Source organism: Saccopteryx leptura, chromosome 10 (genome assembly GCF_036850995.1).
Source record: "Saccopteryx leptura isolate mSacLep1 chromosome 10, mSacLep1_pri_phased_curated, whole genome shotgun sequence".
Taxonomy (NCBI): Eukaryota; Metazoa; Chordata; class Mammalia; order Chiroptera; family Emballonuridae; genus Saccopteryx; species Saccopteryx leptura.
Window position 1 is genome coordinate 20491409 of NC_089512.1, and position 27449 is coordinate 20518857.

Here is a 27449-nt window from a genome sequence, read left to right on the forward strand (position 1 = left end):
TGTGCATCACGAGGTTGGAAGGAAGGAAATTTATGGCAGGGTCACTTTCCATTCAGCCCCTGTAGGCATGCATTTCCTCTCATTTTATGGGGGATGTGGAGGAAATTCTGATTTAGAGCAGAGACATTTACTGTCACAGTTGAAAACAACAACCTGGAACATGTTTCTCATTTTTCTAGTCCAGGTTGACTTCTGAATCCATTCTCTGGGTTCCGCTTGCATGGTAAGGAAAAATAACAAAAGGGGCAAATGTGTAAAAACATCCTATTGCTTGATCAAAGCCTTGATTACGTCGATACATGGTTATGGAAGGTTAGTCTTCATGTTCTATTTTCACAGCACAGAGGGGTATTTAAGTCACTTGCTAGGTTGGTAAACAGCACAGGCCATCAGCTTCCTGATGGCAGGGACTGTCCTCTGTCCTGCTGCATGATGACAGCCTCAGTCCAGGGTCTCCCACATAACAAGGGCCCGATAAGTGTTGGCTGAATTAAAACCCAACATTCAAAAGCAAGTTCCTTCATGGTTGATTTTCCCCAAAATGCAAATGAAGGAAAAGAAATACAGTCAACATTAAGGGAATGAAATGCAGAAACTGCTTCTGGTGTCCTTTTACCGATACAGGACAACAGTAACCCACTTCCGAAAGAACTTGGGTTGGTTTCTAAGAGAACACCAAACACTCTGAAACACACACACACACACACACACACACACACACACACACACACACACCCTTCACCACCACCACCACCACCACACACGCACTTGGTGTTTTTCAAGCAGAGGAAGTGAAATTAAAAAGAAACAAACAAGTTTCAAGCATTGTTAAGGATTCAAGAAAAGACAACAAAGGACAGGAAATTTGAAAGGAAATCTGAGAATCTGCCCTTACACTGGGCAACTTGGCTTGTTTTCTCACAGTGCAGTTGGATGAGAAAATGGAAGGTTGGTCCTTTGCCTTCCCTGGGCATTACTCATTGTAGTCATGACCTTCAAGTTCTCTGCAGTAAACAGCAGCAAGGTCTCTCCTGAGGTATGTAGCTGCAGTGTGTGTGTGTGTGATGCAACCCTTTAATGAGTGCAAACCAACTTCTCTGCAAGCCCTAATCACGCCACTCCAGCTGGGGAGCAGAGAGAATCACGTTTCCATGATGGCACTGTCCACAGGCTGCAGTAGAGTAAAGGCAGATTCCAGGGACCACTAATATGGAAAATGAGAACTCCTCTCCGAGTTCCTGAAGTGTATTCTTCTCACATAGTACCGGAATATGGCAGGCTCCTTGCATCTAGGAGGAATGGCCACATTTGCATACTCTAGATGTTATCATCTACTAGGGCTAAGGTGGAATAAGTAACTGAAACTTTGAAATTTGAATTATGACTCGGAAGTCAAATTACAATACTTTCTTGATCTTAAGAAGACTTTAAGCAAGCTCTGGTATGCAGCTAACATCTGTGCCTTTGAATGGCCCTCCACGCCATCTTATTTGTTCAACCAACAAAGTGAGAGTGAAGATGTATACTGTGCTGCATGGCTGCGGCGCTAGACTGAGAAAGTACACTTTGACTACATTTCCGTGTCTTATCCATCGCGGTCTAATCTCTTTGACAACACCAGTGGAGTGCAGTTGGCTCCATTTCTTGGGGGGGATCGAATGTAAAAAGAGATGAGAGACCGTGGGAGAATGGAGGGAAGAGGGAAATATGACAAGCACAGTCTGGTTTTAAGGCAGATGGACTTATTGTTCCTTCCAACCTAGAATGTTCTTACTCCAGATTATCTGCCTGCTTCAGATAGGAATGTGACAGTCCCTCCTGAAATTGCAAACACTGACCATCACTCTCTGCCTCTCTAACCCTGCATTCATCATCCCCGACGCAGGAGTCGAGTCCTGTTTGCTGACTTGTACACACAGGCTCTGTTGGGTTCGCTGCTACACCCCAGCATCTTGAATGCTGCCTGGCACAGAGGAACGGGCGCTCAGTAACACCTGTTCCCACTTTCCTTTCCTCAAGTCCTCTAAACCCAAGTTCCAGGAGAAACCTTCTATTCTTTTGATAAATTCCTCATATGTATTAAAAAAAACAAAAAGCATTTATTTTCAGTTACTGGATAAGGAATAAAAATATGCTCACACAGGGAATAGGACAATAGGGAAAAAATGCTGAACCCAGGGGACAGTGTGTGTGTGTGTGTGTGTGTGTGTGTGTGTGTGTGTGTCATCAGTGACATGTTTGTTTTGTTTGTTTGAATTGTTTTGAATAAAAAGCTCAAGGTTCAGCAGTCAAAATTAGCAGTAGAAGGATGTCAGTTTAGAAGTCAAAGAGTTTCTTGCCTGGGAAGAGCAGGTTTGTGAAGGTGGAGGACCCCACGGGAGCCAAGAGAAGATGCTTCCCTCGGACACACTGTTCTGCAGTCAACGGGACCAGCCAGGGCTACACTGTGTCATATGGCAGCCAGAGGCTTTTATATTTAACGTCAGTTAAATAAGATCACAGTCACTTTTATTTTTTTATTTTTTTGTATTTTTCTGAGGTTGGAAATGGGGAGGCAGTCAGACAGACTCCCGCATGCGCCCTACCGGGATCCACCCGGCACGCCCACCAGGGGGCGATGCTCTGCCCATCTGGGGCATCGCTCTGTTGCAACCAGAGCCATTCTAGCGCCTGAGGCAGAGGCCACAGAGCCATCCTCAGCGCCCAGGGCCAACTTTGCTCCAATGGAGCCTTGGCTGCAGGAGGGGAAGAGAGAGACAGAGAGGAAGAAGAGGGAGAGGGGTGGAGAAGCAGATGGGCGCCTCTCCTGTGTGCCCTGGCTGGGAATCGAACCCGGGACTCCTGCACACCAGGGCAATGCTCTACCACTGAGCCAACAGGCCAGGGCCAAAATCACAGTCACTTTTAAATTGCGCTTGCCATTTTCAAGTGCTTAGCAGTCACATATGTCTAAGATAGATAAACACAGAATATTTTTATCATCACAGAAAGTTCTACTGTACAACATGAATGGAAGGACATCCAAAAAGACCTGGGTTCCTCAGCTCCCAGGGAGACCTGCAAATGAAGGTTACAGGACACAGGAGGAGAAGCAGGGCAGAGCCAGGAAAGAAGTCCCGGGCGGAAGAGACTTGCCTACTGGCTTGGATGCCATTTCTAATGACAGTTCCATCTTGGATTCTTAATGAATGTGTTTTGTAGTAAAAGGACTGGCTCTCTGGACTATTCCTGCTGAGGTAGGGGCAGACGACAATTAAGAGCAAAAGCTAGATTCCAAAGTAAACCTCTAAGCCCTGAGTGGCAGCGGCAGAAGTTTCCGGAAGTCAGAAAAAAATGGACCGAACTAGGTTTGTGACGAGCTGAAACTGCGAGGGCTCAAGTCAGCTGGCACCAGCTCTCAAAACGCAAATCCCTGTACCTAAGATAAAAGGCTGTGTAAAAAAAAAAGTTAGGCCCCTCTGACTCCAGAGGTATTAAGTAATTCCTAGTAAAACCCCATTTCAATGACTGAAACGTAGGGCAGAGCTGAAGCACACAGATTCAGTTTCCAGGCAAAGCCCACATAAGCCTAGAGCAAGGAAATTAACATTTTATAAAAACAAACAAAACAAAACAAAAAAAAAACGGCCTTTTTCTGTCAAGGTTTTTCAGAGGGTTCAAGTCACAGCATGCCAAATAAGGGTGAGTTTCTAGAACATAGCAGAGAGGTGACCAAAGGGGGAAGAATTTATTCACAAGGGAAAATCCCCATGGCCTCAGGGTAGCCGCTTCCCCTGGATGCCTGGGATGGCAGCTAAACCTAATTAAAAGCATTCCTTCATGGCCACTTTTCTCCCAGGTCACTCCTACCTGCCTCTTGAATTTCTCTCTACCTGGTCTGTCCAGCAGTTTGAATAGGTTTGTAATCCCTCGCCCTCCATGTGCATAGACTTTAAGTGTCTCTTTCTCTTACAGGACAACACCCTTTTTACAGCCTTTTGAAGGCAAAACTAAAACCACAGGTGATGATAACAGAGACCTGGCTGGATCCTCTTCCAACAAAGTATTAGAACGAGAGTGTATTACTAGAGAGTATTTCCAGACACATGAAAATATTATATAGCCAGATAGAAACCGGAAAGGGAAAAATGGACAAATAATTTCATCTATCCTGCTATGATTATAGGTGCTAAGATATGACCAGAATGTATCATATTTCAAGGGAGGAATTGAGGAAAATGGGAATTTTAAGGACACTCTACAACTGTTCTGCCCATTATGGTAGCAGATAGCTACATGGGGCTATTGACTTTTCAGTTAATTGACATAAAATAATATTTAGAATTAAGTGCCTTAGCTGCACCTGCCACACTGCAAGTCACAGGTGGCTGACAGTTACCACACTGGACAGCACAGATATAAGATACTGTCACCACTGCAGAAAATTCTACTGAACAGTGTTGCTTTCCAAGATGGCTATATAATTTACCCCAATGATAAAGGGCCCTTAAATACCAAGTTTCTGAGCTATTGGCAGCCTTCTCCACCCTGATGAGTTCCGGATAGTGGTTTACAGATGTTGTCTAACCAATCCAACCTTCCAGCCTCAAGTCCATTAACCGGGCGTTAGATACAAGAACAAACAGTATTGCACTGAGCTTTCCCCTTCCGAAACTCTGAACTCTTGAGTCCAAAAGTATATGAAACATGCATTTGAGATAACTGAGTTGCGAGCATATCAGGAAAATGTCTATGAGTGAGGTGCGGGCAAAAAGAAGGCACTCCTTGGAATTAATGAATTTGTGTCTTTTATTGTGTGTGTGTGTGCATGCGTGCGTGTGTGTGCACATTATCCCACACTTTATTCCAGAGGATTCAGAAGGCTGCCTTGCATGGAGTGAGGTCTAGACAGCTCCTAAGAAAAGTTCTGGGACTCCTAAGCGCTTTCCCATAAATCTTTTCAGGTGCAAAGAAGCAACGACTGTTTTTAAAAAAAACTGTGAAGAGCTGACTGACAATGGAATCCTAGCGTCACTTGGTACACAGGGCGATTGTGATGGGCTCCCTGCCTTCTGCTAACTGCAAGGCATCATGGGAGAGGAAGAGAGAAATGTACTACCTTTCCATCATCACAAACTCCTGGCCTTGCAATGGCTTCATTATATCATTCTTCTACTTAAAATTTGCCAAAGACTCAGAGACTTAGGCCTAAACTGCATGGGCTAGCATTTAAGGCCTCCATAATCTGATTACTTTTCTGCTGAACAACACCCTTATCAAAAATCCTTTCATCAGTAACTGCCTCCCCTACCCCCACCCCGCCAGCATTTCCGCCTCTCCACAAGATCGACCGGTGCACGGCCACGGGATGATCCCCAAGGTGGCCTGCCCAGGCCCTGGAAAGAGTTCAGTGCCTCTACTTGCAGCCACGCGGTTTAATGGGACTGGGAGAAGGGACTAAGAGAATGGCTTCTGCAAGGACACCTGCTGTCTGCCAGGACCCGGGAGAAGAGGCCCGAGGCAGTGAGCATCCTGACTGTCTGGGTGTGGCTCGGGAGACCTGGAGAACTGCCTCCACATTGTCAGTGGACGTGATGCCCCTGGGTAGCTTCCCAGCTTCCCCTCTGCCTCCTTGAAGTAGGTGGAGAAGTGTAACTCAGCGGCTAACGGGCAGACAATGGTGCCATTGAATTGCAGCCAGCCTTTCAGACCCAGGGCAACCCTTTTCTCTTCTGAAAAGTCTCCGCCTCCTCCAGCCTTGATTTTTAGCCCCCTTCATTGTGAGAAGCCTTTTAGGTGGGCTTCTGCTTACCCCACTCTGCAGGTAAGTTTTCAGAAGCAAAGGGATTTTCATTCTCCCTTCGCTCTACTCTAAAACCTGCCTCAGATTTGTTATATTGGATTTAGTACAGCAGTCAGAGATGGGAAGGTTTGAACCCCATAAGTGGTACTTCTTTGCTGGGTGATAGCAAGTAAGTACCTTGACCTCTCTGGTCAAATTCCCCATTTGTAACCTACCTGCAATAGGCCACATCAGTGTTTTTCAACCTGGGTTCCACATTGGAATTATCTCAGGATATTCTAAAACAGTATTGATACCAGGGCCCTACACCAAGGGGAAATAAATCAGAACTCCTAGAGGTCTGGCTTGGGCATAAGAAATGTTCTACAAGCTTTCTAGATCAGTGGTCGGCAAACTCATTAATCAACAGAACCAAATATCAACAGAACAACGATTGAAATTTCCTTTGAGAGCCAAATTTTTTAAACTTAAACTATATAGGTAGGCACACTGTTATTATAACCTGTGCGCCCACAAATGGTATTCTGTGGAAGAGCCACACTCAAGGGGCCAATGAGCTGCATGTGGCTCGCAAGCCGCGGTTTGCTAACCACAGATCTAGATGATTCTAACATGCAGCTAGAGTTGGGGGAAAAAAGCGTTCACTAAATAATTTCTTTTTATACGGAGTGCAGTACTCAACAAGAACAAATGCAGGAGGCCATGATAGCACTGGATAGATGTGATCAGGCCCCTGAGCGATGTGTCTCAATTTACCCAGCTGCTAGAGAAAATCACAAACGCATTATCACAGAATCTTATTATATATATATGTGTGTACAAGCAGGGTCAAGCCCAGCCCAAATAATTTTCTTATGTGACTCAAACTCTAACAATGTTTTAAGATGAGGCAGGGATCATAAACATAATCGACCCTGAGGCATTGGGTACCTATTGTACAAATTCTTCCTGGAAGATCATCTTTAGATTAATTTTTAAGTATGGATTGTATACGTTCCTATTTTTTCAAAGGATGAAAATCCTTGACCAATCACTAAGGAGACAATAAGTTTCAAGGAGGATCTTTTTAAAAGATCGAAGGGGCAGGTTTCCTGAGAAATCTGAATTCTAAAGTGTTTTTGACCCCACAAGACCAAATGAATAGCGACTGCAAGCAGACCAACGTGAGAAAGTATATCTGCCTTTAGATAATCTGGCAAAAAAAAAAAAAAAGTTCAGAAGGTAAATAAACAGTTCCTTAGACAGTTGTGGATAAGCTTGTCCACAAAAATGTCAAAGCAGAAGTGGTATGGCACAGAGAAGAGATAACTTCTAAATCAACATATTCCTGGAATTTAATTTCTCTTCCTAACCTCTGTGATATTTTTCTTTTTTATTCCATGAAACAAATATCTATTGAGCATCATCCATGTTACCAGGTCTGAGAAACCATTCCTGAAATGTGCAAAATTTGAATGTATTTTTTCTTGGTACAATGACATTTGCCTTAACAAGGTTCAGTATGTAAAAGTCATGATTTTTAAAGGATTATATACATAAAAGGTATTATGCCAGAAGATTCATTAAGGAATCACTTCTTTTTAAGCGCATAAAAAAGGTAACACTAAAACCTATGGTAATTTTAAGAAGAAAATCTCTCCAATGATAAACTTCATGAACCCAGTCATTATTTAATGCAGCTCATCTTTTCTAGGAAATTTTCACTGAGAAGGAAGAATCAGAATGACTGTCTGTTCCAAGTCCATTGGAAAAATCACCCTAATGAATACTTGTGGAAAAAAAAAAAGAAGTCCATATTGTAGTGTAGGAGCTGATTTGACGGGCTTCCTTAACCAAAACTAAGAAAAACAACATCACGACTCAACTTCTCTTTTTATGTTGTGGGGGAAATAACTTGTGTGTAGAGCGAGTTGCAAGAGAGCAAGAACACAAATTAGTTTTGTTTGCTGGCCAACTGAATACAGTTTCTGTTCATCAAGAGCTTTCTTTACCATATCCTTTGAACATGTCATAGTCATACAAGTAGGGCTGGCTACTTCTCATTATATGACTTCTTTATATAAAAGCAACTTCACTAAATATTAGATGCCTGTTATTTGTGTTATGCAAGCCAAAACAATTTTATTCTTCTCTATATCTTTATTCAGATAGTCATTTTCAAGAAATTCATTGAAAGGAAGCCTAAGAGAATACTTGACTTCTATACTGATATGAAGAACTCCCACATGTACAGACGCCCACATCACTGATTATGTTCAACACCCTGAAGCTTTGGGGAAGAGCAAAACTACAGGACCATAGCAACTACCACAGTCATAAATGGCAACATCTGTCTACTGACCATGGTGACTTAACACTCAAGGAGACAGACCACATGGTGCTTAAAAGAGAAATTGTCCCCACAAGAGAAAGGGGGAAAAAATGACTCATTACATAACTTTAAGTCCAGTAAGACTGGTAGACAAAACCCTCAAAGGACTGTATCTTGAAAGAGGAAATTCTCCAGTCCTAAATGTAGCTTCTGATTTTGGAGGCAAAGAACAACTCTTCTAACATCACCCCCTCCATTTCCCCTTCTTCTATAATTTAGCTATGAAAATACAAAAACACAACAAGACCATAGATAGCTTTTATCTTAGGTTTGCTCAGAAATGAAGCCATGAGGGGAACACAATGACTACACAAATGGTAAAATAACGAGAAGATCAAGTATGATCCTGTATGGTGCCTCAGAGGGTCATCGCCTTTCTTGGTCTCCATTTCCGTATTCTCTGTAAAGTAGGATAATCAGACCTGTCCCAGAGGATTGTTTCTAAAATTAAATAAGGCAAGTAAAACTGTTTAATAGACACTAAAGCATTCTACTACAATGAGGGAGTATACAAAAATCATGATAGCCAGGCATGGTCAATGTTGCGGGCGGGACTGGACTTGGAGCACATTGGCGCTCTTCCCCCATCGGCCTCCATGATAGTCAAGTTATTCAAATCACTTCTCTTTTCTGTTTTCCTGACACTAGTTTCCATCTGTCTGAAGAAGTAGGCAAATGACTATTTTTTACAATGTTTGCTGTGCTTTTAATATTTCTTTGACAGCTAATTTTAACAACAAAAGATGTTTTATATACTGTCAGGAGAGACAGATGCACCTCAGAAGGCTGTGGACAGAAATGTTGACTACAATCAGGATCTTCTACTGAGCCCTGGTCACCGCTGACAGAGGACATACAAGTAAGTGGTTGCTGTCAAGCAACCCAGTCATCAACTCCCCACTGTGGCCCCTTCCTTTTCTTGAACATTCAAGGTACTTCAGTTTAGAGGACAGGAGCCACATCTGCCTCCATGATCCTCTTGTGTCACATGGGAAGGTGAGTTACAAGAAGCAACACCGAATCAATCCGATTTTCCCAAGACTTTCAATCAGAGGGGTCTCTTTAACATAAATTGGATAGTACATTGTATTGGAGGTCAGGTATTGTTTGGGACTTCCCTTCCCACACCTTAAAGATGAGTTTATCGGCATAAACATGTACAGAGAAGAACAAAACTGTTTCAACCAGCAGAACACAAGTAACACAGACATCTAACATCAGTCCGTTGCTTCTATAGAATAGAAGTTATACCTTGAGGAGGAGCAAAGCCAATAGGCTTGGAGCAGGATTAACTGACTCTCCAACAGTTTATTCGAGAACTAAAAACTGACCTGTGAGAAACTAGATTCCCTCCTGTGCCCCACAGACAACATAAACATCTCATTAATAAACCGGTAACGGGAAATATTGAGTGTGACAAAATGCTTTGCACAGCGCTGAAGAAATATAAGTGATTATGTAATTGCCACAAACATCCTCACCAACATCATCGTTAAAATCTTGGAAGATAATTGTTTTCAGCAGTTTGGAAGCTTACCAGTGGTATATCAAATTAAAAGTATTCACTCTCAACCATTTCCAGTAAGTGCTCTAGAATATGAAGACATAAAAGTGTGATTTCATCTCCTTTCTCCACTGAGATAGAGAAGATAGGGCATTGCTAGCCCATGTCAGTAATGTTGTAAAGTCTGTGGTAGCTCCCGAATTTGCATAGAGGAAGGGCTCCAGGGTGACGACCCCCGTGAGAAGGGAGCTGGTCTGGGAGCTGTGTAGGGACAGGAAGCACACTGCTGCTGCTTTCTAGATTCATGTTCACCTGGAGGGTCCTCACAGGGAGCTGATGGGGATGACAGTGGAAGGGGAAGCTGAAGACCTTGACCTTCAAGACCAACCTTGGACCTTCCAGACTCATTCTTAATAAGCACCTATCGAAGAAAGCCTTCATATTTAAGTCTGCTTAGCACGTGCCCTTAATGGGGGCTTTCCCAAAAGTACAACCAGGAGTCACCTTTGCAATACGGGATGTTCTTCAGACACTCTCCACGCACCGAGCAAGACCCTTTCATTCATCTGCCCCTTCTCCAGCCATCCCCATGACAGGAGATAACCTATGATTCATAAAAAATGAAAGGCAGAAGTGGCAAAAAAAAAAATTGTCCTGAGTCAGATGGTATGGTTTACTTTATGACTTTTTCTGGCCTCTCCAGTCATAACACATCGGGCTATAAAAGAATCACACACAAGAAGATAAGTGAATTAAAGACAGCCTGTGATGGATGGAAAAACAACAACCCTTCACACCCACAGGCTGCAGCTCCCCCAAACTCAGAGAAACGGAAGACTGAAGCCAGAAGTAACCTCTACTATAGAGAGCAACTTACACACATCAGATCGTCTGAAATTTCCCGCCAGCCCATGTGCTCTCAAACAATACTATAGGTGGCTATAAATAACATAGCCTTTGATGACATACTTGGTGGTAAAAAGGCAAGCAGTCTAGAGGAAAAAATGCTCGTGTGTGTGTGTGTGTGTGTGTGTGTGCGCGCGCGCGTGTGTGTCCTGTCACCCCATCTTGAATTTATAAGCAATTTTTCCCTGGCCTTTAAAAGTAATGAATTTTAACTTGGGGTAGGGGGTGTGAACACACAATATGGTGTACAGAAATGTGTTATAGAATAGGGCACCTGAAACCTGTATAATTATGTTAACCAGTGTCACCCCAATAAATTCAATTATAAAAAAAAAAAGACGTTAAAATTAATGAATTCCACCCAGCAAAAATCTTTTAGTGAAAATGTGTGCTAGGTGCTGGAAAAGAATCAGAAGGCTCTCCTTCAAAGCCTTCCATTCTAGTAAGAGAATTAGAATACACACACACACACACACACACACACACGTAGCTTGCAGACCAAGCCCATCTGAGTGAGAAGTCCTGTTAGAGAGGCTGTGCAGAGGAGAAAGAGAATGCTGATTGGAATAATAATGACAGAATGAAGAGACATTTGGCCAGGCATGATTTCAGAAAGGAGAGGTGTTGTAGGGTGCAAGCAGAGAATGGGGAAATTGTAGGGAGCAGAAAGTCATGTTAGAAAATTTGAAAGCAGGCCCTGGCCGGTTGGCTCAGCGGTAGAGCGTTGGCCTAGCGTGCGGAGGACCCAGGTTCGATTCCCGGCCAGGGCACATAGGAGAAGCGCCCATCTGCTTCTCCACCCCTCCGCCGCGCTTTCCTCTCTGTCTCTCTCTTCCCCTCCCGCAGCCAAGGCTCCATTGGAGCAAAGATGGCCCGGGCGCTGGGGTTGGCTCTGTGGCCTCTGCCTCAGGCGCTAGAGTGGCTCTGGTCGCAACATGGCGACGCCCAGGATGGGCAGAGCATCGCCCCCTGGTGGGCAGAGCGTTGCCCCATGGTGGGCGTGCCGGGTGGATCCCGGTCGGGCGCATGCGGGAGTCTGTCTGACTGTCTCTCCCTGTTTCCAGCTTCAGAAAAATGAAAAAAGAAAAAAAAAGAAAAAAGAAAATTTGAAAGCAAAAGGATGTATAAGAAACCCGGTTGGAGTGGAACCAGGGCCTGAAGCATGTGCACGGGTAGAATGGGAGATACAAGAGGATGCACGTGGTCATCTAAGAGCCCTGTGACCATCTGTGTGTCATAGGAACCCTGACCTCAAAGAGGAAGCCAGGGCCATGTAACCACCTGGATCTATGGAGAGCATCCACGGGAGGTTTTCTAGCAGGGGCCACTTATTCAAAATGACGTGTGTGGAGGTGGAAGGAGCATTAACTGATAGCAATGTATATGTATTGAAGAGATCGGGGACAAGGGGCTGTCCATGGGCAGACACCAGTGAGGAAATTCTTACAGATGACAGAAAAGAGGAACTCAGACTGGCATTGTGGTTATATAATGTAAGAGCAAAAATGAAACCAAATGGTTAAGAACTTCATGTAAAACTAGATTCCTCCTGTAAATAAATGTCTGAATAAGAGATTCTAGGTACTAAGATTTTAAAATGATTCTGATGACTAAGTTGAGATTAGATGCAACAGGAAACAACATGAGATATAGGTGGCAATGGAAAGTTCTTTACTGTTCTTTTTTCTAAGTATAGTTAATATGTCAGAAAAAAAAAAATAGGTAAGAAAAGAAAATTATTTGGAAAAAGCAGAAAGTAGTTGTGAGAATTGGCTGTTGTGACTGACAGGGACCCACAATACTTGAAGAAAAAGTAATCGAGGTACAAAAATGTTGCCTTATGGTGAGTAAAATACAGAAAAATTCAGTGAATCCTCACTGAACAACAACCAAATAAGTTCCCCAAGACAAAAGAAGCTGCGTGTTTTTTTTTTGTTTGTTTGTTTTGTATTTTTCCGAAGCCAGAAACGGGGAGGCAGTCAGACAGACTCCCACATGTGCCCGACCGGGATCCACCCAGCACGCCCACCAGGGGGCGATGCTCTGCCCATCTGGGGCATCGCTCTGTTGCAACCAGAGCCATTCTAGCACCTGAGGCAGAGGCCATGGAGCCATCCCCAGCGCCTGGGCCAACTTTGCTCCAATGGAGCCTTGGCTGCGGGAGGGGAAGAGAGAGACAGAGAGGAAGGAGAGGGGGAGGGGTGGAGAAGCAGATGGGCGCTTCTCCTGTGTGCCCTGGCCGGGAATCGAACCCGGGATTCCTGCATGCCAGGCTGACGCTCTACCACTGAGCCAACCGGCCAGGGCTGTTTTTGTTTTAATATATATTAAAGAGTAGAACTAACTTCCTGGAAAACCTGACATCAATTCATTAATTTACTGGGTGCATATTTTGCTCACAGCTGAGTGCTACACGTTTTAAGAAATGCTAAGGCATAATAGCTCTTAAATAATGCCTACAACTAACTATCAAGGCCAACTGATTCAATGCCTAACAAATAAACATGATGAGCGGGCCAGTTCTGCAGAAAATCGGTTCTCTGGGACCCACAGTTGGTGGTCAAGGCACATTCGGTGGAGGGAAGAGCCAAGAAGGATGCTTTGGGGAAACAGACTGCTTAAAACTTACTCATTAATTGACTCGCCATCAGTGCATTCTCTCTTCTGCTATGCTTGCTGTAACCTTTGTTACAACCAGTTCAGTGGGGTCTTCCCAGGAGTCAAAGCATCCTAATAAAACCAGAGCTCTTCTTCTTCCTTGAAACCTCTTCTGGGCTCACTGACAAAAATGCACCTAATCTGATCTACTGAAATCAGGGCAGATCCTCGGACTCCTCGCTGGGAAATGTTCTCTTGCTCTTAGAGTAGCGCTTCTCACACTCCGATGAGCCTGCGAATCACCTGGGGGTGGGTCTTGATAAAATGCAGATTCCCATGCAGAAGGCCTGGGGAGGGGCCTGACGTTCTGCGTGTCCAATGAGCTCTCCGTGATGCTGATGCTGCCGGTTGCTAGACCACCCTTTCAGTAGCAAGGTGTCAAAACTTCTTCAGTTGCTGTCGTCAGAGGATGATATAAAAGCATCATTGGCATCAAAATGCTTGAACTCAAGATGTGGGCCTTGAGGCCAAGTATAACTCATGAAGGGGAACGTTAAAAGAGGAACGAGCCTGACCAGGCGATGGAGCAGTGGATAGAGTGTCGGACTGGGATGCCGAGGACCCAGGTTCGAGACCCCGAGGTTGCCAGCTTGAGCACAGGCTCATCTGGTTTGAGCGAAAGCTTACCAGCTTGGACCCAAGGTCGCTGGCTCGAGCAAGGGGTTACTGGGTCTGCTGAAGGCCCATGGTCAAGGCACATATGAGAGAGCAATCAATGAACAACTAAGGTGTCACAATGCGCAACGAAAAACTAATGATTGATACTTCTCATCTCTCTGTTCCTGTCTGTCTGTCCCTGTCTATCCCTCTCTCTGTCTCTGTAAAAAAAAAAAAAAAAAAAAAAGGAAAAAAAGAAGAGGAACAAGGCTCCTAAAAGAAAGAATGAATGGTCAGGGTGAGGCTGGAGGAGATGGGAAACAGGAAACAGCCAAGAAGCAAGAACTGGCTGGTGAGGCTGGAGGAGATGGGAAACAGGAAACAGCCAAGAAGCAAGAACTGGCTGGTGAGGCTGGAGGAGATGGGAAACAGGAAACAGCCAAGAAGCAAGAACTGGCTGGTGAGGCTGGAGGAGATGGGAAACAGGAAACAGCCAAGAAGCAAGAGCTGGCTGGCCCGGCGCTCTTCAGAATCAATAAAGAGGCGATAAGAGAGGCAATAAAAATGATATGATTAGCTATAACAGAAATTATAAAGATAAAAGTAACAGTATGCAGGGGTTAGATTGTTAGACATGATTACATAACAACGTAACATCAGGGAATCCAGAATATTGATTATACAGTGTTAATTTGGGGGTGTTTTTTCCTTTTCACCTAGTTAAGAAAAAAATGTTACCGCTTTTTTTTTTTTTTTTTTTTGCTTCATACTATAGGTTTTAGAGAATAAAACATAAACGTGGGATGTAGCAACAAGATATCATACAAAGCAAAAGTTAGAAGACTCCTCCTCCGTGCTAAGTAGTGTCTGCAGAACACTCATTATGTGAAGTGCAAAACACTTTATACAGAGATGCAATTATGGGACTCGCAGCACCTCCCCTGCCCAAAAAAAGCAGTCTGAAAACGGCCGATCCGGAGCGCGTTCTCTTTTCTGAGAATATTTTCAGAAAAGTGGTAGAGAAATCTTTGAAAGGCAACAGATGACTAAATATATTCAGACAAGTTTCCTTTCTTTCCCCTCCAGAACAAAGAAGCTCCTCTAGGCTTTTCTTTTCCGAGACATAACCAAGCATTTCGTAGCTCTCTACCTTAGGAAAAACCTTCACAGACACTTGAACCAACTCAGAGGAAGGAGAGAGTGGCAACACCGTAATTAACCGGAGAGAAACGGGATTACCACCAAAAGCAAGAACGGCTTTTCTTCAGCAAGAAGGAGGGGGTGAGTTGATGTAGACATGCCATTTAGTCAAGGCTGTATGCTCAGACACCTGTACTAGGAAATTTTCAAAATAACCATGGTTTCTTTTTTCTTTTCTTTTTTTTTTTTTTAAACAGTAGTCATCTCCAACAAACTCCAAGCGAATGTGGTATTGGTCAGTTCTGACCTGTTATGACTTTTGACAGCTTTCTATTTTGATTAATTAAGGCTCATGCTTTCTAAGTCAACTTCAAATGGTTTCCTCTGCTAACGAACTTACAGAATGAAACCTTTCAACAAGCTGAAAAATATCATCTAGTCCAGTTCTTCTCACTGTACAGGACAAAAAATGAGACCCGGTGGGACCAAAGGGCTGAACCAGGTCACCCAGACATTTCATTTACGAGGATAAAATGCTTTAGTCTTCCCAGCTGTCTCCTAGGGAAAGTCTTCATCTAAAAGCAAGAGTTAGACTGGGGTTACCTTTCATTCAAGATCAAGGTTTAAAATAATTACATATTTGCAACTCTTTTCTATTTGGCACAGGGCCTGTAAACTAGGAAAATGATGAAGGGGTTTAGCTACATCTGGGAAAAAAAAGTTTTTTTCGTTTAGTGAAGTAATGATACAGACTTAAGTCTCTGTACCACAAGGAGAGAAGGAGGAAGCATTTGTTATTTATCTTCTAAGTAAATAAGCAACTCCTACTATTAAGCATAGAAGCAGGTATTATGGAAGCTGAAGCTTTTAAATTTCAGGGACACTCTTTTAGAAAAAGAACTCAGGCCCTGTCCAGTTTGCTCACTACGTGGCATATGTATGTCCTGGGTTCAATTCCCAGTCAGAACACACAAGAGAATCGACCATCTGCTTCTCCTCCTTACTCTTCCCCTACTCTGCCTCTTCCCCTCCTGCAGCTAGTGGCTTGATTGGTTTGAGCACCACCCCAGCACTGAGGATAGCTCAGTTGGTCCAAGTGCGTCAGCCTCAGGCACTCATAACAGCTCGGTTGATTTGAGCATCGGCCCCAGATGGGAGTTGCCAGGTAGATCCCAGTCAGGGAGCATGTGAGTCTGTCTTACTATCTCCCCTCTTCTACTTTAAAAAGAAAGAAAGAGCCCTGGCCGGTTGGCTCAGCGGTAGAGCGTCGGCCTAGCGTGCGGAGGACCCGGGTTCGATTCCTGGCCAGGGCACACAGGAGAAGCGCCCATTTGCTTCTCCACCCCTCCGCCGCGCTTTCCTCTCTGTCTCTCTCTTCCCCTCCCGCAGCCAAGGCTCCATTGGAGCAAGATGGCCCGGGCGCTGGGGATGGCTCCTTGGCCTCTGCCCCAGGCGCTAGAGTGGCTCTGGTCGCGGCAGAGCGACGCCCCGGAGGGGCAGAGCGTCGCCCCCTGGTGGGCAGAGCGTCACCCCTGGTGGGTGTGCCAGGTGGATCCCGGTCGGGCGCATGCGGGAGTCTGTCTGACTGTCTCTCCCTGTTTCCAGCTTCAGAAAAATGAAAAAAATAATAATAATAATAAAAAGAAAGAAATAAAAAAAATACAAAAAATAAGAATAGAAATTTAGGTATAAAAGTGAATATTTAGTATTTAGAATGACATTTTAAAAAAACTGTAAATCACACAAATATAAAATTTTTAGAAAAAAACGATTTGTGTTAATTTACTGTCTGACACACCTCTGAAAAATTTTTGCAAAAAAAAAATATTTTTTTATTGCATACACTTTGATCACCACTTCTAAGGATATTTTGCAATACTGTCTACAGAGAGAATAGAAAAATAATTCGATCTTTCCCCTAGAGCTGTTGATCAGAATTTGTAATTTATTACTGAACAACTTGGAAAGTCTTTTTCTACTTCATAACTCACTATAAGTAATGTCATATAAATGTTTGGATTGCCTCTCAATTTGGGATAATCTCTGTCAGGTTTTGTTTATATGTGAGCTATAATATTCAGGGCACTGCAAGTTTTCTTAAATATTCTTTAACTTGATGGCACTCATTAACCTCACTGGAGAGCTCCACCCAGAGCCAAGAGATGGGCCTGTTCCAGGGAGAAGCCTTGAAATTCCATTCACTTCAGACTGAATTCATCTTAGCTACACCTATGTATATTTATGCATCCTTGAATTCCCCCAATCCTCCCAAATAAAGTGAATATTTTGCTCAGAATACCTGAACTCCTTGATGGCATAACTATCCCATGATTCAGCCCTCACTATATCATTTGAAGTAGATATTTTATTTTCCCATTAAGGTCACAAGACAGGAATGACGTTTGACTACTTTGTGTCTGAATCGAACATAATTTTATTTCGCTAAGGAAACTAAATGGGATAATATATGAAAAATGCTAAAGCATTAAGAAAAATGTAGGATGTCATCATTCCTTCTCTAGAAGAAATTCCTAGAGTCTCCCAACACCCATGCTACAGTGGAGAAGTGGTTTATACCCACAGAGGCAGCCTGGTCTCAGTATAGCTTAACGATTAGAGCAGGGGTCTCAAACTCACGGCCCGCCCACCAATTTTGTGCGGCCGCAGACTGGCCCGCAGACTAATCCACGAAGTTTGATTAGTCTGCGGGCCGCACAAAATTGGTGGGCGGGCCGCGAGTTTGAGACCCCTGGATTAGAGTCTAGTGCGAAAATCAGAGCATCTGGGTCCCCACGCGAGCTTGATCGTTTGCTAATCAGGTGGCCTCCATTAAGTTTCCTAGTCTCTTGAGGAGTTATAATGAGCATTATAAAATCTATCTCATAGCGTTGTTTGGAAGGTTAAATAACGCAGGTGTAGAGCTCAGGAGGATCCTGGCAACGGCCAGCTCTCAGTAAGGTAGCTAGCCATGTCCATGAAGGCTCCTGAGAAAAGCTTCCTCAAGGCAAGAACCCTTCTCACAGGGAGCAGGGGGCCAATTCCACCTCTCAGTGTAGAAGAGTTCTGCAGAGCTTCAGAAGGACCGGTAGTCATCCACAAAGCCGCAGAGCGAGTTTCCTCCAACGCCAACGAACCCTCTACAATGATTTACAGCTTAAACAGATAAAGAGACACTGTGGCATCTGCTCTCCTATGTTTCACTGAAGGCATTCATGTTCGTTCTGCCAAACCCCTAGTTCTCTAACGTGCATAGTTTTGACAACCCTATACCTGTTTTAGTGTCAGATGGGCTTTTCACTTCACACTGTTTTTAATAAACTTTTTTTTCTTTAAAGAGCATTAGGAAGGCTATGGAATAGTCAAATATTTACAAGAGTAGAAGAAAACATCCAGATAAGCTTCACCTTGCCCTAGTGTTCTAAATACACAAAGGAAGTGCAACTAAGGCACTGGGAAATCTTTTTTTTTTTAAATGTGTAAGTGAGCCCTGGCTAAGTAGCTCAGTACTTTAGAGGGTTGTCTGGATACACCGAGGTTGCAGGTTCGATCCCCGGTCAGGGCACATACAGGAATCAACCATTGAATGTGTGAATGTGTGAATAAGTGGAACAACAAATTGATGTTTATCTCTCTCTCTCTCTCTCTCTCTCTCTCTCCCCCTCCCTAAAGTCAGTCAATAAAAAAATTATAAAATATGTACAAGTGAAATAGCAAATAGAACAAGTCAAATAAATAAAGCTTGAGTTTCTTTAGGGAAACACAAACTATGAAAAACTGAATTCCCCAAAGGAAAATACAACAAAACAAGTCCTTAGCTTTTCCATTAATGAGCAATCTCTGTCCTCCAGGGAAAAATACACTACAATCAAGAAAAACTAAGTCTTTCCAACACCTCTGCACAGGAATGTTGTTGGTGCCAGAGAGGCACAGACACTGGAAGGCCCAAGGCAAGAGGACAAATGAGGCCCCACCACCAGAGGTCAAAATGTTGAAAGCTAAAAAAAAAAAAAAAAAATCAAATAAACTGTGCAATAAAATAGATTTTATCCTTCCACCTTGACTGACAAAGTCAAGAAAGTCTTGCTTGGAATACCAAGTACAACTGAAAAGGACTTGAACAGAGTCCCTTCCTGGAACACTCCCTGCGTGTTTGTGTTTGAGGAAAAACACTGTCCCAGGCCTGGTCCACAGTCTGTTCTCTTTCCCCTGCCTGCTCCCTCTCACTGAGAGAAACCCTGTCCGATGTGTGTGGACACTGGAGTTTTAACACAGCCCACCCACGCACAGCTGTCCTGTCACAACCCTTCAGACACATAGACAGGTGGCCCTGAATGCCTTCAGGGAGCTGGAAGCAAAGGTCCCCGTGGGTTGTAAAGGCTGGTCTGGGGCCATCCAGACAGTGAATTTTGGGTTCCCAAGTACCTGAAACATGATCTGAAAAAGTGACAGAGTTTGGACTCAGAGGTCTGAAATCTGTTCACCCCATGGACAGGGGCTTCCCCTCCTGAGAAGAATAAAAGCAGTACTCACTAAGGCCCAGGACAGAGGTCCTTTTGCCCTTATATTGCTAACGAATGGGAAAAAATGGGGGGAGGGGCTATGTATCTCATCAGAAAACTGAAAACAACAACAACAAGACCCTCCTGTCTTGAAAGCAGTCTTTCCCAAATAACAATCTCACCAGTCATCGGCTCTTAGCAGGCAGCTAAATCCATTCTAATCATCTATAGCTTCAGCCCGTAAACAAAACGCAGATGCTGGGAAGCCCTTAAGAACCTCAAAAGAGGTCCCTAAGTCGATCACATCCAAGGAGGCAGTTGCTTCATGTTGAGTGCCAACGCCTAACACGCTGATCACAGGGCAAGTGAAAGGCCAGCTCCTTTGGTGAAGAGAAGAATCTTAATCACCTACAAGTTTTCAAATTAGCTGGACCTCAAAAGTCAAACCATCCCCCTTTGTTATGTGGGATGGAATCTGTTCTTTCCGCCCTCACCAGCAGTTGTTTGAGGCCTGTCCACAGATGCTGGTCCTCTATGCCTGGAATCTGGGGTTCAGTTACACATCCCTGAGAACGGTTCGTGGCCAACTGCTGTCAACAGTCAAACCGGGGGTCACCGGCAGTGGGTCTTGCCACCAAGATGCTGTTATCAGACTAGGAGCAGTAGAGTTTCCTTGTGCAAAAAGACTCTTACCCTATCTTGATTTTTCTACAGTACAAAGATAATCAAGAACAAGCCAGATCACGCAAGCAAAGCCAATCATGAGGTCAGGAGCACTGAACTGATGACATGAGATGATAAGATTCCCCTTTCTCAAATGTAATGTCCCTTTGCTCATTTCCTGGCTTGTAGCCCAGCACGCACACATACAACTAATACACCAGGAAAAAGCCTGCACCAAGTAAGCAGGCCAAGCTTAGAAACACACACACACACACACACACACACACACACACACACACGCAGACCTCAAGTGACCTTGGGCAGACTTGATCTTCCTAATTTATAAAATAAAGATAATAAAACTTGTCCTCCAGGTTTCCTCTGAAGATTAAATTAGGTAAGGAATGTCAAGTGGCTGGCTCAGCGCATTTTGTCAAATGCGCTCCCTTCTCCCCACTTCTCCCTGAGATGAGCCAATTGGCCCGCTGAGCATTACGCACCCTACTGACATGCCAAGCCAAGACCGGCATGACTCTCTGGCCTCAGTCAGAAGCTGCAAGCACCCGAGGAGCCAAATATTACAAGTAAAAGAGAGAGAGAGAGCGAAATGAGTGGTGAGCATTCTGGGTGCTAATGAGTATCTGCTAAGTGATTTCTACAGGAAATCATGAGTTACACTGGCTGGAATGACCCCGGCGGAGCTGAGACAAACATGGTGGTGATATAGCTCTGCTTTTATGCAGAAATTGAGTAAATGAGGTCAACCTGTAGCCAGGAAGTATGTTTCCTCCACACCCTATTTTAAACCACTTTGGTGGTTTGCATCAGACCTAATTAATAGCCATACTGCACCCCAGCAGATAGTGGTTGTTACAGGACCTCACTTTCCGTAGAACAACTCTGCTCTACTGCTTACAAACCAAAACACAAAACCCTGATAAAAGGTTTTTTAAAAACTGAAAAACTAAATTAAGATTTCAGCACTTTTTTTCCCCATAGTTCATCAGAATAAAAGAAACAATTCATAGTATAAAAACAGCCGAATTGTCTATGTAGGTGGGAGTCTAAGCTCTTCTCACTAAAAGTAAGATTTTTGGTCCTGGCCAGTTGGCTCAGTGGTAGAGTGTCGGCCTGGCATGCAGGAGTCTCGGGTTCGATTGCCGGCCAGGGCACACAAGAGAAGCGCCCATCTACTTCTCCACCCCTCCCCCTCTCCTTCTTCTCTGTCTCTCTCTTCCGGTCCCACAGCCAAGGCTCCATTGGAGCAAAGTTGGCCCGGGCGCTGAGGATGGCTCTGTGGCCTCTGCCTCAGGTGCTAGAATGGCTCTGGTTGCAACAGAGCAATGCCCCAGATGGGCAGAGCATTGCCCCCTGGTGGGCATGCCGGGTGGATCCCGGTCGGGCGCATGCGGGAGTCTGACTGCCTCTCTGTTTCCAACTTCAGAAAAATACAAAAATAAATAAATAAATAAATAAATGTAAGATTTTTATCCTGTAGACCAAACTCTCAATAAAGAGTGATGGCCTGGGCCCTGGCCGGTTGGCTCAGTGGTAGAGCGTCGGCCTGGTGTGCGGGAGTCCCGGGTTCGATTCCCGACCAGGGCACACAGGAGAGGCGCCCATCTGCTTCTCCACCCCTCCCCCTCTCCTTCCTCTCTGTCTTTCTCTTCCCCTCCATTGGAGCAAAGATGGCCCGGGCGCTGGGGATGGCTCCTTGGCCACTGCCCCAGGTGCTGGAGTGGCTCTGGTCGCGACAGAGCGACGCCCCGGAGGGGCAGAGCATCGCCCCCTGGTGGGCAGAGCGTCGCCCCCTGGTGGGCGTGCGGGTGGGCGTGCCGGTGGATCCCGGTCGGGCACATGCGGGAGTCTGTCTGACTGTCTCTCCCGTTTCCAGCTTCGGAGAAATAAAAAAAAAGAAAAGAAAAGAAAAAAAAGACCTGGTTGTTAAAATGCTCGACGTTGTTGCACTTTGTCAGGAGGATGAAGGGTGAGTTCAGCAGTTCCTGGATATTAAATGACGAGCCAGGTACTGCAGGAGACCTGGAGGTAGAGAAATGAAGTAGACACAGCCCTTGCCTTTGAGTGAATTAAAGGCCTAATGGGCAAGGAAGTCACACGGATATATAATTTTGGCTTACTCTTGTTAATGATTATTACAAGCTAAAAGAAAGGCCTATCCCTTGGAGAGGACCTTAGCTTGGCAGGAGATATTCAAAGCAGGTTTCTTCTAAAAAAAGATGACAGTTGAGTTCAGTCTTAAAGGACAAGTGAAAACTATCCAGGTAGCAGGCATTCCAGGCAACACCTTGAGTAAAGGCATGGCTCACAGCTCATGTATACACGAGTGTACTGGGGAAGTGGGAGTGTTGGCGAGATGTGGACCTGCAGAATCATATGGGAACCAGATCACTGAGGACCATGTTAGGCCAAATTCAGATAATGAGAATAATATAATAGAATAATAAGACAATAAGAATAATGACAATACAATAGAAGCTGATATTTATTGATCATTCACTCTGCTGCAGGCACTATGTTAAGCACTTTAGAATATTCCATTGAGTTTTCACCAGAACACCATAAAGCCCATTTCACAAACGAGGGCACTGAAGGTTAGAGAAGTAACATCACTGCAACAGGCTCCACGGCCAGGAAATGGGAGGTGGGTCTGGAACCCAGGATGGCCTGATTCTAAAGCTTGCACCCTATGGACTCTTCTATCTCCAAGACTATCCTTGCAGGTAAGACTGGATGGGCATATACCTCATGCCGGGTACAGAATGCAGAACTGAGGTGGCCCAAGGCAGGTATAGAAAAGAACAGATCAATTAAAAAAAAGTATTCAGAGAGATTGAGAAGGAAACATTCAACATACTCCCTCTCCTTAGAGAACTCAACAACAAAACGGACTTTGGACAAAGGGGTCTAGAAAATAAATTACTAGTGCTCAGTAATGCTTCCAAGTGGACAGGGTTAAAATGTGGCTGTTCTCCTTGCCTTTAACATGCTCCTGTGTGTTAAACTCAATGAGGGCAAAGACCAAGTCTGTCTTCCTCACTGGGGTCTGTCTCCAGGTCTCAGCCTCCTGCCTGGCTCAAGGAGACACTATCAATACCTTTGAGAAGTAAGAATGAGTAATGGCCACTTTTGACCATGGTACCCAGAAAGTCTCATTATTAATTGGGGAAATAGGGTTAAGAAAATGTTTAAAAGTTGGCTTGATAACTGAGGATTGGAAAATTGAAATGAAAAGCATGTAGCAATTATGTTGACTATCTAGATATTAATGAGGATGCGTCACCATGGGGTGCTGTTTCGGAAAAAAGAAAAAGGTGAGGAATACACAATGTGAAGAGTGTATCGTATAAATCATAACTGTTAAAAACTAAGATGCTATTAAAGGAAGTGGCCTAGAGGTGAAAAATGGGCCGTCTGGAAATAAAAGCAAATAGACCAAAAATCAAATTCTGGGCCTACTGATTACTGACCCTGACAAGTAAGCACATCATTAAAGTGATTTTAGGAAAGAAGTTTATCTGTATGACACTTTTACCAACATTTAGTCAGCAACAAGCATCTCTTGATGGGTATTTGAAAAGTAAACATCCCATTTTTCAGGTCTGAGTGGTTTCAGACATGCAAAGTTTTCCCCCAAAAGAGTAATTACTTAATTCTGAGCATTTTGGAAAAAGGAATCTACTAATTCAAAAACAAAACAAATTTTAAGTTAAGTATATTTCTTAGCAAAGTTTGTTTTTATATTGAAATTCTTTGCACATTTCTAAATCTACTAGAGCATGGATTTATTATTATGATTATTTTGTTGGTGACCTAATAGAAAGCCATAAATAATCTTATTTCCTCATTCCTTATCATGAATTAAGATATTCTGAAAAATGTTTTGACATTTACCAACTACATTAGAAAAATCTTGAAACCATGTACTTATAAGGGAAATTAAAATGCAATCATGGAATTAGGTTTCTCGTCTTCATTGCAGCTACTCTTTACCTTCAACTACCTTTGAAATTTTCATTTCAAATGAATACAAATTTAAAATGATTCCTTGGTGCAACCATTTTAAAACTTTCATTCCATAAAGATACTAAATCTGTGGGTTTTGTAAAACTGTTTAAAAGCCCAAATAAAAAGCCACTAGGCTTTTAATTGTTTAAAAGTGTGTATATAGATGAAATGAAACTAACTCATGAACTATTGAGTCTGGAATTTGTAATCGTAAATCTTATCCTTGTAAACAAAACCTAACAAAATCAGAGCCCACAAATTTCCTTCTTTCGTAATCTGAAACAAAAATTTTAATGATTTTTTCACATCCACAGAAAATTAAGGGTGCATTTAAAATATTTATTAGCTAAATATAACTCAGTTTTTAAGAGTCTGGGGTATAATCAGAGACAGTTGAACATTTTGAACATTTTGGTACTGCACTGTAGGACCATATCCAAGAATGAAATACTGGGGTTTAATTTAACCATAGAACTCAGTTTTATGTTAGGAATTTTTGTTTACAATAATGCTTCTTCCTTGTCCCATTAACAACTCCCATCTCCATGGGACCTTCAATGTGAAGTTTTCAATCCACTTCAATACTCTGGAATGCACCATTTAGAACCTGGGGCATATTTCTTCTAGATAAACCTACAGGTAAGTCTGCCTGAGGTCCTTGGTAAACAGAACCTGTGCCCCAGCGTGCCAGTGAGGACTGTTGAATCCTCTACATTCCAGCTCTCATCTATGCAGGGCATCTTCAAGTCACCAAGGAGGGAGGAGAGGGACATATGATGTTCAAGTGAAGGGAGTGGAAAATTATCCAAATCTAACCATGTCATTTTACAGATGAGGAAAACTGAGGTCCTGAGCGGTACAAATACCCTGTTAAGCAGCCCACAGCTGCAGATACTCAGTTATATGGGTCATAGCTGCAAAGGCTCTAATTTTTAATGTCTCAGGGGTTGGGTACTTTCCATAACACATCTTTAAGTACTCCATTCATTCCCCCTCACGTCCCCCCGCGACCCAAAAAAACCCTCTAGAGATAGACATCAGTAAGGCAGCAGAATTGCGACTTTAACCTTCCCGTTTCCACCGAGATAACCGCAGAGAACCATAGGCTCCCGGAAGACAGTGTTGTCTTGCTTCAGGCAACATCCTCGCACCCCGCACCTAGCAGGCCCTCGGTGAATAATTCCCCTCCGCCTCCACCTGACAACCTCCGCTCCCTGATGCACCCAGGCCAAGCACTCAGCGGACTCAGAGAACTTTCCTTTGCAGATTGCTTCTTTTCTTGAAAGTTTATCCTAACTCTGGGCCAACGAGCCGGCCTGGGGGAGTGTGACGCCCTTGCCTGCAGCTAAGGACGGAGTAACTGGCCGTTTACAGGGGTGGCTCGGCCAGTCCCGGGCGGGCACGAAGCATCGGCACGGGCCGCGGTGGCCCCAGGTGTGCCAGCTGCTTTGGCGGCCTTGGCGGCCGCCGCTCCAGGCCGCTGCTCCCCTGCCTCCTCCAGATAACCAACTTCTCAAACTTCCCTTTCCGGGGGTTGGGGCGCGCCGCGAGCGCAGCCAGCACACAACGCCTTTCCTGCTGCACAAAGGGGGCCAACGCGCCCCGCGCCCCCTGCCACTTGAACTTGCCCTCTCTCTGGAAAGTAAAACTCACACAATCCCTGTAGCCAAGGGAGTCAGGCTGCGCGATGCCCGAGGGGAAAGGTTCCCGTTTCCGCCGAGCGCGGCGATCCCGGGACAGCCTGTCAAGCGCAGCGAAGAGGCGGGGAGTCCCGGAGACCCCAGGCGCCCCGCCAAGCCCGACTGGCGGCCACTCACCCGACTTCTGAACGTGCGGAGGGATCGTGCTGGCGATGCGCGTCCACAGGACGATATGCAGCGGCCACAGGCCCCGGAGCAGCCCCCGACCCATGGCAGACCCCGCCGCTTGTCATAGACCGAGCCCGGAGCGCAGCGGCCGGCGTCTTCCCGGACCCCTGGCTGCGCCTCCGCGCCGCGTCCTCTCGGGACCCCGCGCCCGGCCGGCCGGGCAGATGTGCGGGCCAGATGTGGCGCCGGCTCGGCAGCGAGGAGGGGGCCTGGAGGCCGGCGAGGCGCGGGGAGGCCCCCGGCGGCCGAGGGGAGCTGCGCAGGAGGCCGGCTCCTGTCCCGGGCTTGTGCGCGCGCGGGGGTGTCGTCGGTCCCGGCGCGCGAGTGACTCACTCAACTTCACCCCGCGCTGCGGGGGGAAACAGGAAACTCCTCGCCAACAGCTGGGCAGGACCTCTCACCGCCCCAAGCCTTCTCCCTCTCTTCGCTTCCAGCCCTCGCTCTCTCTCGTAGCTGCCAATCACCCTAGACCAGCCCCTCCCAGGGCTTTGGCAAACTTTCAGCTGCCCCTCACCGCCCTCAGGAGCCCTCGCTCCAAGTATTTACTCCGGGGTGACTAAGTGCAGACGTTTCACAAAGTAACCGGACTTAGAAAGTGTATATACTTTTCAAAGCACCCTCACGAAGCACCTTCCCCTTCCCTCCAATCTTCTACGGAAGGTTCTAGGTGCTTTCGAACTGTGTTTTCAAACCACAATCGCAACTCAGGAGTAGATGCTGAAATCCAGTGTGTTATGAGCACATTTTTTTTCTCTATTAAAATAGTCAGAGGAAGTATTGCCTCATTAAACTTTTGTTTCAGTAGTGTATGCATACTGTTACATTGTAAAAGTGTTTTTCTCAGTGTAGCTGGAAGTCTACAAGTTTTTTCTCAAATAATGTGCATATTGATCACCTGAGCATCTTGTTAAAATGCAGGTTGATTCAGCACATCTAGGATGGGTTTATTTCTGATGAGCTCATGGGTGGTGGCTCCCATTTTCAACTGCCTCGCCCTGGAAGTGATTCAGTGAGAAATGGTAAATGATCAGCCATCCTAGAGTGATAATGGTGGAAACCATTCTCTTCAGAATGTATCCTGTATGGCAGAAAATGGACAGATAAAAGTGGCCCCAAAGTCAGCTGAATACCAGGGTTTGCATTTCAATAGTGCCAGCCAAAGAGAAAGAATCCTTAGCTTCTCCCCTGCAAAAGGTGAATCATGGGAGCAGGACAGGATCAACTTTCAACTTTCTCTTCTTCCTAGGGGGACTAGGTTTTATCTCAGTTTTGGTGTACATCTGTTTTGAAGTTAATTTTTTTCCAACCCAAACACCTTCTCTTTCCCATGTGTCTGGCTTGGATAATGAATTATATGCTCACCCTACTGACAGCTCTCCAGACTTTGATTCTGTATAGCCCTCTAGTCAGGGGATCTTCCAGCAGGTTGAACAAC

General features: G+C 44.8%; 1 protein-coding gene across 1 annotated transcript in view; it reads right to left on the bottom strand.

The window, feature by feature from the left end:
* Window positions 1–26449, bottom strand: part of TGFBR2 (transforming growth factor beta receptor 2) — a 96567-nt gene extending 70118 nt beyond the window's left edge. Inside the window, exon 1 of the mRNA XM_066352148.1 lies at window positions 25964–26449. Within this exon, the coding sequence (XP_066208245.1) occupies window positions 25964–26057 (94 nt within the window). The 5' untranslated portion in view covers window positions 26058–26449. The remainder of the gene's footprint in view (window positions 1–25963) is intronic.
* Window positions 26450–27449: the final 1000 nt, after the last annotated feature.